Raw genomic sequence first — 10,840 nt, forward strand, 5'->3', positions numbered from 1 at the left:
TCATGTTTCCTTGTTTGAAGGAACGGATTTGCTGATGCGCCCAGTCTCGCTCAGCTTGCGGTTTGAAATATTTTTCAATCTCTTTCTTGAGATCGTCCCAGGTAGGCCACACACCCGCGGTGTAGCATTCCTGGAGTCTTACTTGGGCGTATCGACCCGCCACAGGTCCTTTTAGGCGAGATAGCACCACAGTGGCTACCTCAAAATCGTCGGCGAAAGCGTCCCAGTTCGCCTTGACCCAAATCTGGAGCTTGATCCACCATTCGGCAAATCGCGCTCAGTCTCCTTCGAAGGCGCCAGGGTCAGCGACGACTTCGACTTTCTTGTTAAACTTTTTCTCTACCGAGGGGGTTGCTACAGGGGGGTTGGCCTGTATCTCGGCGAGCTGCGAGGTTAATTCCGCTATCTGCACACGCATTGCGTGCAGTAGCGCATTCATATCTTGCGACGACATGTCGACTTGTTCTCTTTGGGTAACGTAAAAATAGGTAACTGGGGGTCCCCGCTTGCTATCTGCGGATCAACCTCTTCCCAGCTGAGTATCGGATCTCAATCTCCGACTACCCACACTATAGTATTTGAAAAAGTATATAAAAATGTAAACGTAATAAACCCTGGTCTGAACGGTTGTCAGGGGGTGGTCCGCTTGTTAAGCTGTCAACCCTTCTCCAGACTGGCGGAGGCAAGTGCCCGGCCTGGTCAGAGGTATTCGAAAGTGAAAGTTTGTATTTTAAATCTAATCAACAGTGGTTCCACACCGACTGCTGAGCTAAGGTACTCCCCTTAACGCTGGGGGCCGCGTATTGAAGGTTTTGGGTTCTTCTCCCAAAGCACTACAAGGCCGTCGCTAGGAGCGCACCTATCTGCTATGTGGGATATTCCTAACCGCTAACCAATCTCCTTCACCCTGGAGTCCGGGTGCCCAAATGATGGGACTTCTGCACACACGTGCGAGAGAGTAGAAAGAGCGAGTCCTAATGTAACAACCAAGAGTTAGTTACTCTGGCGCACACAGGAACACACTATAAAGGTAGTGGAAGATGGGGAGTTGGTACCCCTTGGGCTGCAGTGAGTTAGTTGGTATACAACAGGAGGACTCGCTGAGGAGTCTCCTGGATCTATTGGGGTATATATACTACTACAGGTTTGTTTGTACATGTGTACTATACAGTTGATGAAGGCAGTGGCTGATGATGTCATAGGGCCTAGCCCGTATGGCCAGCTCCACTGCGTGAGAGAGTTAAGTCTAAAAGTAAAAGAAAGGCAACGCGGCGCGAGAAAGGGAAATGCCGCGTGGCACTTAAAGTATAAAATTAAAGCGGAGAATAAAAAGGAAAGGAGATGTCCGGAAATTGTGTTATCGTAACAGCACGCTGTTGCTTTGGTTTCTATATGGTCCCAACCAAACTGGCAGCTTCTACAAGATTTGTCGCACACAGTTTACTCCTGTCAACACCAAGGAGACAATTCACTTCAAGTCATTGACACAACCTCAATTCTTTCGGTAGTTGCAATGGTCCCACACACATTGCCTGGAGAAGTAGGAGAGAGATTTTTTGTAGTTGAACAACCTGGTCTGGATATTGGAATCATGGCAGGACAAGGAGAAGATGACAAGGGTCCTGGATTGGAAGCAAACACGAGCTAATTGTACATATACTGGCAAGTCTCTACACATCTATACAACTATGCCATTATTCTTCCAACTTGATTTGTTTACTATCTTTTTCCTCCTCCAATCCTTCATTTGTGTCTCCGGTGTCAGATTCTTGCTTGATGCAACAAACTTTGTAACCAACAATTGGTGACATACCAGTGTATGCAGGTTGTGGGCGGTATGCCGGATTATAATGGCAGACAAGAAGCTTCAAAGGATGGGCAATAATGTGAGTATTGCCTTGAATGTGAGACGAGTCTGCTGAGCCTTGACTATGTTCTTTGAGTTTTATCACAAAAGTTTAAGGATTGGATCAGCATAATAGAATGTAAATAATGTATTAGAAAACTTACCATAGGTCCTGGGTGAGCAGGAGTAATAGTAAACAAATATGTTTTCCAATCTATTGTAAGATTGTTGACATAGAGCACAGCAATGTCTCCAATATGAGATATGTTAGCCATAATGTTGCAAATGTAGAGATAGGCAAAAATAAATATACCATAGAGTCCCAAAGAAATTGTGATCATGCGACCAATGCCCCAAGATGTTAACTTTCCCAAAAATTACTTGTCCTGCCTTCCTACCACCACCGCAATGAATGTAACAAAAGAAAAGACTGACTCTTTCGTCCGCGAGATGTCAAACGTTTTGATGTTGTCTCCCACTCCTTCAATTCATAGCAACTCCAACATATTTTTGCCATTGATGCCAAAATCGATGACGAGCTCCATTCATTTCCCTAATACATCAGAAGAGGTATTAGTAAACCGCTCCTGATTTCATTAATTTTGCCAACCTTTTTTAGGAGAAGTACATGGGTTTGTCATTGGCATATAGTAAAGGTGTAAGCAAGAATAAACAGCGCCAATTCTATGAGCATCTATTAAGCAAATACAAGAAGGCAAAAACCAGATTGACTCTGATGACAGGAAAATACAATAATCTACAGTGAGTTGAACAGTGTATAATATCATGCATATTGTCTACTAATTTGGACAGGCAAAACTTCAATACACTCGCACAATCAATATCAAGTGCAGGGCCATGAGAGCCACCTCAATTAATAATCAATCAGTATAACCGGGAAGACTTTCCGGATATGTTGTTCTGGACCGCAAAAGATTGTGTTACGATAACACAATTTTCGGACCTTTCCGTTATTTTTATTTCTCCGCTTTAACCTGGTACTTTAGCTTTCACACATGGTGCCACGTGGCACTTCCCCTTTTGTCCAAACTCCTCTTTCTCATGCCGCATTGCCTTTCTTCTTAATATAGACACAACTCTCTCACACAGTGGAGCTGGCCATGCGGGCTAGGCCCCATGACATCATCAGCCACTGTCTCTATTAACTGTATAGTACACATGTACAAATAACCCTGTAGTAGTATATATACCCCAATAGATCCAGGAGACTCCTCAGTGAGTCCTCCTGTTGTATACCAACAAACTCTCTGCAGCTCAAGGGGTAACCACTCCCTCATCATCTTCCTTATAGTGTGTTCTGTGTGCGCCAGAGTAACTAACTCTTGGTTGTTGCAGATTGGAAAGTAGTGTGTGACACCAAGAAGAGTCTGCCTGATGTGATCAAGAAGTCCCCTGGACCTCGTGGACGTGGCCGATGCACTAATGGTGTCAATGTTGCCACAAGATTTGTGGAGTTAGCCAATGGGGAAATCATTGATGAACATTGTGCCGCGGCAATCCGAAAGCTTATACAGTCATTTTTCAATGAGCTGCAAAATCACTCTGTTATCCCCAAATATTTTCCACAGTGTCATCCTGACTTCCAAAATAGGTGCTATATTGATGTAATCAATGCTTATCCTGAGCTCGGCTATTGCGCAGATAACTGGAAGGCCTTGAAGATTGCTCGCGAAGTATACTCAAGATGGCACCAATACCACATTGTCGGCAAAACAGTCAAGGCCAAGCCGGTCCCCACAGAATCTCCACCAACCAAAACTTCCTCTTCCTTAGGTAAATACCAGATCACATCGGAGCAGTCAAGTCAGGAGGACATGGTTATCAAAAGGCCCAGACTGGAATTGGTGTCGGAGTCCTTGACAGTCCAACCTAATACGACCAACAGGGATACGACTAGCCAGGTGGATACCAGCAAGGATGCGACTAGCAAGGATACCACAAGCAAAGATACTACCATGGCCAATGTCACAGCATCAGAAAATGCAAAAGTTGCTAGTTTAAAAATTATCTTAAAAAGACCCATGTACATATATTTGTTTACTTTTGATTCTATTGACATTATCATTGGCACTACTAGGCCAAATTTGTCCGCTCCATTCATCCCACCTGCTCCGCTTGCACCTGTTTGCAAGCCAGACTCACAGGGCGAGGTGTCGGACCTTGTCTCAGCTGCGCTCGCACTTACATCAGCTGTGGGGACGGCAAAGATTGAGAAAGGGACTGGTAAGAAGAAGCCGTGTAGTGAGGATTTTTTGAAGATAACACCTGCCATCACTGCAAGGTATGTTATATCGGTTTGATACTACATTGTCTGGCATTTTGGCAGGAACTTATGTGCCAAAGACTGGCTGCAAGAGCATCCTGGTGGTCTCAAAGTGGAATTTGACACTTACTTCAAGGATCTTTCAAAGGACTTGCAGAAGGTATAGTATCATTGAAATTTGTTTGTAACTTCACTAACCTGTATCTTAGAAATATGCCTCGGATGCCGCTATCATGGTATGTATGTATAGCATTGTTTTATTGATTAATTGGTACTAATATTTTACTACATTTGTTCTAGAAACTCGATGCAAAGGCCTAGTTTTGTTGGTTCTGTATGTCTGTTTTTCTTTCATTTTGTTGTATTTTGTTTTGTTTTAATTCATTTTGCTGTTCTTTATTATACTGATGTCTTTCGTTTTGATTTGGTTTGGTTTGGTTTGGTTTTAATTCATTTTTGATGGTTGCTCAAGATATGGATGTCTTTCGTTTTTATTCGTTTTCATTGGTATTAAATGCATGTTTTAATTTCTAGAAAGAAAATGATAAATTTTGATAAAATCATTGTATATAGTCTAGAATCATTTAGAATTGACAGCCAACTGTTAAAACTGGTCATCCTAGGATAAAATACGGTATATTCATTTTAATTCATTTTCAGTCGGTCTATATACTGTGGCTTTCGGCTGGGGTTAACCATCAGTTCAGATGGGGGGCTATTCGGACGTCACAGAGGTCACACAAGCCGCTCGGCACTATCAGTGGTTGAACATGATTTTGAGTGTGCTGAGATTTTTGAAACTGAGATTGCATGCAGTACCTTATTAGAGTGTTACTTTCACAAAAGTCACGCACATGGAAGGAACTCACTCAAATAGTTCAGGATTTTGTGCTAGGAAAGTTGGAGTAAATGGTAAGAATACACAGAACTGCTATGCATTAAGTTGTTGAGAAAAACTGACAGTGGAATGTATGTTTTCAGAAATGTCCGAATAGCCCCCCCCCATCCGAACTGACGTTTAACGACAGTACTAGGTAGGCATATCAGCAGGAAAGTTACCTCCAGGGTAAAAATCATGCCAGAGAGTTTGACAAAACTAAGTATTGGCGTGATACATTTGGGGGCTGCTGGTCAGCCTTGTTTTTCATCACGTCAAGGTGGCTCCAGAAAACGAAATGGATCAATTCCACCAAGCCAGAATAAGCACCAGCAAACGCAGGCTCAATCCTCCCTAAGCCTCAGCACCTTCCCGCCCTCCTCCCGTCCCAGCACAACCGCAGACCCCTCTCCAACCCGGCGGTCCCACCCGTCTCCATAAACACTCCTCACCCCCTCTTCCCAAGCTGCGTCCGTGCCCAGCCTCCATGCTCTCACCAGCCCCTCCCACTCATCACCCTCAGCTGCAAGCACCCGCCCGGAAGCGACAAGCTTCATCCACGGCCCTTCCACGCGCCACCTCGCGCCCATGCCAGACTCGGCTGCTGCTGCTGCATTCCCTCCAGACGCCTTCATAGCACTCTTGCATACCGTCACCCACAGCTCGCACTCGTACTTCACCACTTTGGCCTCGCTTAATCGCATCCGGCCTCGAGATGCGATCCTCTTCATCCAGAAGTAGTCGGCGATCGAGTTGACGATCCGTCTGTATAGTGATGTTACCGTTCCCATGGGGAGATTTTGCTGCAAGGACGTGAGATGGGAGGAGAGAAGAACGAGGGCGGGGTGGAGGCCTGATGAAGGGGCCGTGTAATCGACAGGGGACGAACTGGACAGGTCTACCGAAGGGCTGGGCAAAAATTGAAAAGTCAACATTCTGTTATCATCACAAAATAATAAATAAAAACGTTGCCTCCAATGAAGTAACGTGTCCGTTAGAAAAGGGGCATATGCATCACCGTCGAAGCAAATGGAAACAAGGGATGTAGAAACAAAAGAAATAAAAAAATTAACCGCTCACCCAACGTCCAGCGCTGCGACATACGCACTGATCGCTCCTTCGACTTCGCCACAAATCTGCCTCTCGATCATATTCTCTGCCCTCTCAACAAGCATAGCGTACTCCACAAGGAGTTCCTCGAAGATAGTTCCTTCTGGCAAACGCGTCTCGTCTTCTACCTTTCTATCGTCAGTCGTATGCCTATCCCCCTTTGCTTGCGCCCTATGACAGATCTCCTCCCATAGCTCCAAGAAAAAGATGTCCTCTCCCCAGCCTTCCAAAGCGTCTTGGATATAGCGAGCACTAACCAGCGCCTTGATCAGTCTTTGCGTACCCTCCAAACCACTGTCCTGTTGCTCGCCCTCTCGCGCTCCGGAGTTTCCACCAGTACTATCTTTACCACTGAGATTTCTCCGCCTGACACTGAAACCGAGTGCTCCAGGTACCAAGCCGCTCACCCCGAGTACACTCGATAGCACTTCAAAAGCATCGAGAGATTTTGATATGCGTGTATAGTATGACTCTATGACAGGGAGCTGGATGGATGTGAGAAAGCGTGTGCGCTGGGTGAAACCTGGGAGGGACGAATAACGACCTTTTTTTCAAAGGAAGGATCAAGAGCATAGGTGCATACGTCAGATATACAACAGCAAAATGCGTAATATGGTAGTGTGACTCACTTGTCAGACCTTGCACAAGAGCCTTCACTTGCCGAGCCGAGTTGGTTGGTCTCAGCTCGACATGGCTAGCTTTCTCCACAGTTGAATAATCGTCATCCGTAATGTGCCAAGCATCGGGTGCACTGATGATATCGTGGTATCGGTTTTCGGTGACTGCAATCGAGTGTTATCATTGAAGAAGACGGTTAGCTCAAGGAATGAAAATAGAATAGACATATAGTGAGAAAAATTTAAAGTAAAAAGGCGAAAACAACACCGTCTCAAAGTTATAGCGACATAGTAAACAACTCACACTTCCGTTCACAGTCAATCCATGCTTCAAACCATTCCTTTCTGTCAAGAATAGCACTACTAACTGTCCAGTCTACTGCCTTTTCTGCCGCTTGGTTGGTATAGCTGGCCGGAATAATGCCAAGGTTCCTGATACTCAAGTCAAATGCGACGGATTCGTCTACTGTGTGGGCCAAGATCGAGGGGTGTTCCAACAGGGAAGGGACCGTATCAGAGAGTTTTCGCCGGATCAAGGGTAAGAGGAGGAGGGCATAAGACGGCTTTCGGTTGGGTCAAAGTAAGTAATAGCAATAACATATAAGAGATGGCGCGAAGTGCTCACCCAGGCTTCGACTTGAGACCATTTCTTCCCACTGGCATGAAGCCAAGGCTGAATGACATCTTCCATGAATGGCTTATGGTCATGGATGAGATTGAAGATATAGGTCAAGTACCATTCGGGCTGTGATTTGGATGCATTTCAGTTTTACAAAATATTTTTAAAAAAAACCATGTCGTTATGTACGAGTGAAAAAAATGGTACGTACTCTGTCCACCCGGTTGGTGGCGCGCGTCATCTCGAAGTGATACCTATAGCGCAAAACGATCGGGTTGATGAGTGTTTGGAGAGAGTAGAGGCCAGGCTTTGTGTCGGATGGCAGGCCATGGTCTTCGTTGTGGAGTGATTCGCCACTGCACAAGGGTAAGTTAGGGATAAGTGAGTGTGCGATACGAAGAAGAGAGAAGAAAAGCAGACATTTCCTGCAAGACCAACAACTCCTTGAACGATCTTTCGAATGAGTCCCTAATGTCCGTTGATGCCATCGACCACTGGAGAGACGTTGGCCAGCCAATGGCTTCGGATGCTGGAATGAGTTTGCTGTTCGTGGCATGATATGGCATATGTAAGCTGCTGGGGGAGATCAGGGACAATGTGCTTACGTGGATAGTATTTCTTTAAGTCGTGTCCAAGTCGCATCGCACACGTTGCGCAGGAACGTGACCAGGTGCGGCTGTCGATAGTTTGGCTCTGCAGCGTTGGGTGGGTGGGCACCACATGCAGTTGAGACAGACCGAAAGAAAGACACGAGAGAACGGTAAGATTTCATTGCAGGCGAGGAGGAGGAGAGAAACGAGGAAGCGGTTTCCAGCTCTGCTATAGCCGACTCACTGAAAGTTGTTTAGTGACGGGCAAGAAACATGGCAAAGAGACGAACCTGAGAGCAAGCGCGTGCTCTACGATATATACATATGACTTCACGGTCTTGAGCTCTTTCGAAAAGCGATGATGAGACTCGATGTCTTTGAGTAAGGTCAAAGCGAGCGTGGCATGCTTGTCCGTGAAGCCAACACGTGTAGCCGTAAAACGGAGGCCATCGTCAATATAACGGCGAGCAGACGAGTCTGTTTCCCGTACAACGGCATGTACGGTTTTCTCGGAAGCTGCGAACTAGCTGAGACGGCATTAGGAGATGATACTTTGAGGAGGATGAATGACACCCCACTCTGGCTTCCAAGTCGTCCTTATGTGACTTTGCATTCAGAACGGTGGCATCAATGCCGTGCAGATCATCAAGGGATTTATACAAAGTGTCAAGTGAGTCCAATGCATCGTTCTGCGCGACGGCATAGATAGGGGGAGTGAATATGGCAGTTGGCATCAGGAAGGAGTGTTACCTTCGAGGTGATATGTCGAGGTGAACTTCGTGCCACCCGCACGTAGTACTCCGGGCTTCCCCACGTGAATGTAATATATTGTGACGGCACCAAAAAGGGTCATCCAAGTCTGAGTCAAGAGGTTCTGATGCAAGCTTCAGAGTGAACGAAATGTTCAGGATTAATGTAACATGGGATCACAATGAGACTTATGATTAGATAAAAGGATTACTATAGTCGAACTCTTGTAGGAGGCCAGAAAACAACAGAAGTTCAGCTCAGGAAGGAGGAATTAAGTTCATATCCCAACCGAAGACCAGGTCTTTTCTTTTATCTAGGGGTGAACTTGTTACTGCTACCACTGCACACTCCGTTCCCCATACCGCGTCCTATCGCTCAAACCCATCCCTCTCCCCTTCCCATCCCACTTCCATGTCTAACAGACAATAATATACATACACATATACGCGTCCTTGTATTTTCTATTTCCTGATACGATTCCAACAGCCTTGCGTGAGGAGTGGGGGACGTACACCCGGATGTGTGTGTTGGAGTGGTAAGGGAAGGGAAGGAGCTCGAAGCAAGACGTGCGTGAGTGGGTGGGTTACCACGAAGCCTTCTTCACGCCGGGAAGATCTCCGTTGAGAGCTTTCAAGCGGAACTGGTACTGCTCAGAAAATGTATCAGTACTCATAGCTTCATTTCTTAGAAAGGAAGGCTATAGCAAAATAGAAAACTCCCTCAGACACCCAAACGAAAAAAAGCACTTTGCACCACGAAATAACAAAAGAAACGCAAAACGCGCAAAACACAAAACAAAAGGCACATAAAGTAAACCAAAAAAAAAACACATGTACCCACCCTACAAAGCGCAAACTCACTCATCACCCCCCTCCCCCTCCCGCTCTCCGCACACCTATTCTTCACCGTCGTCGGCCGCGCGTACTTCCCAAACGTATTCAGCTGCAGCTGCGCCTGGTGGCGGACCTGCGGGGAGAGCGTCTCGTTGCGGGCGACGAAGAGGTAGGCGCGGCGGAGGAGCTCGTTGGTTTGCACGCCGTTGCGCGCTTTGATGTCGCGCAGGACGCGGATGTTGGGCATCGTTGGAGGTGGTGGGGTGGGGGTAACTTGGGAGTAAGTTTGGTGAACTGGCAGAGGCTGTTGGTAAACAATTCAAAATAGCCAATCGTCACTTCCGGGTCCGACCGGAGTAGCCATTTCCGAAAGAAAAAAAAGTTGCCAACCTCCCAAACCACCCACAGTGGATATGGCCAGAGTCCCGGTAAGTACACACTCCCCTCCATCCAACCCAAAACTCATCAACCCATCCACCCTCCTCGCCCATCACCCAGCATCGACACCTGTCACCGTAGTTTCCATCTCGCAGACACTCCCTACCGCCCCCCAAACGCACACATCGCACATAGAGCGCAAGGAAACGCACAAGCAGGTGCCGAAGTGACTAAAGTGCCCCCACCCACGCTACACCCGCTGCACACGCGATGCCCGCCCCCCGCGCCCTCCACCTCAGACTCACCCACTCCCAACGGCGCACCGTCGTCTCCACCCTCTTCTCGCTCACCTTCTTCGCCGCCGTCCTCACCGTCTCCGCCTCCAACGTCCTCCCGTGCCCCGCGCGCGCCGGGATCCACAGGGGCCGCTATGCCGACGGCGGGGGCGACGGCGACGGGGCTGCGAGGCGGGGTGGAGGGCGCGCGGATGTCGTCGTTGAGAAGAGGCCGAGGAGGTGGATAGAGGAGACGAGGTCTGAGATATAACCCGCCGTTATCCTCGCCCCATCGCGCCCACCGACCACCCGCCCGCCTCTCTTTCCTTTCACGCGTAGGGACAACTCACACCAGGAACAAAAGGAAACGGAAAGAGAGGGACCGTTCGCTCAAGTTCCCCATCGGCGACAACGACCATGGAAAGAATATACAATTGGACAACCGACCCATAGTCCTCTAGTACTACAGTACATAATGTGCAACAACACCACGCCCGACATCAGGCATACGCGGGGGTCGGAAGAGAATGACGGGTATAGAAATGGAAATGAACAGTGAAGAAAGAGACGAGAGAAGACGTCGGGGAGTCGCAAGGGGTTTTTTTTGGTTTCGACGTCCAGCCTTGAGAGCGTGAACAGCAGACGGGGGGGGGGGGGGGGG

General features: G+C 47.5%; 4 protein-coding genes across 4 annotated transcripts; 1 reads left to right on the top strand and 3 right to left on the bottom strand.

Moving 5' to 3' along the window:
• Window positions 1-1,867: 1,867 nt before the first annotated feature.
• Window positions 1,868-2,121, bottom strand: SERLADRAFT_435244 (uncharacterized protein; the record flags this gene model as incomplete). Its single annotated transcript, XM_007315490.1, has 2 exons — window positions 1,868-1,936; window positions 2,011-2,121. The coding sequence occupies 2 exons, from the start codon at window positions 2,119-2,121 to the stop codon at window positions 1,868-1,870; spliced, it is 180 nt and encodes a 59-aa protein (XP_007315552.1).
• A 133-nt stretch (window positions 2,122-2,254) lies between these two features.
• SERLADRAFT_435245 (uncharacterized protein) lies at window positions 2,255-4,451 on the top strand (the record flags this gene model as incomplete). The annotated part of the gene is made up of 7 exons (XM_007315491.1): window positions 2,255-2,416; window positions 2,466-2,478; window positions 3,203-3,890; window positions 3,945-4,148; window positions 4,194-4,290; window positions 4,340-4,366; window positions 4,431-4,451. 7 exons carry the CDS (start codon window positions 2,255-2,257, stop codon window positions 4,449-4,451), a joined length of 1,212 nt encoding a protein of 403 aa, XP_007315553.1.
• An 841-nt stretch (window positions 4,452-5,292) lies between these two features.
• SERLADRAFT_360180 (uncharacterized protein) lies at window positions 5,293-8,655 on the bottom strand (the record flags this gene model as incomplete). The annotated part of the gene is made up of 10 exons (XM_007315492.1): window positions 5,293-5,916; window positions 6,088-6,460; window positions 6,497-6,661; window positions 6,747-6,899; window positions 7,039-7,297; window positions 7,360-7,479; window positions 7,565-7,709; window positions 7,774-7,896; window positions 7,959-8,186; window positions 8,234-8,655. The coding sequence occupies 9 exons, from the start codon at window positions 8,123-8,125 to the stop codon at window positions 5,352-5,354; spliced, it is 2,070 nt and encodes a 689-aa protein (XP_007315554.1).
• A 212-nt stretch (window positions 8,656-8,867) lies between these two features.
• On the bottom strand, window positions 8,868-9,773 carry SERLADRAFT_360181 (uncharacterized protein; the record flags this gene model as incomplete). The annotated part of the gene is made up of 2 exons (XM_007315493.1): window positions 8,868-9,339; window positions 9,534-9,773. The coding sequence occupies 2 exons, from the start codon at window positions 9,771-9,773 to the stop codon at window positions 9,277-9,279; spliced, it is 303 nt and encodes a 100-aa protein (XP_007315555.1).
• Between the last annotated feature and the right edge of the window lie 1,067 nt (window positions 9,774-10,840).

The sequence above is a fragment of the Serpula lacrymans genome (genome assembly GCF_000218685.1).
Source record: "Serpula lacrymans var. lacrymans S7.9 unplaced genomic scaffold SERLAscaffold_4, whole genome shotgun sequence".
In the NCBI taxonomy this organism is placed as follows: Eukaryota; Fungi; Basidiomycota; class Agaricomycetes; order Boletales; family Serpulaceae; genus Serpula; species Serpula lacrymans.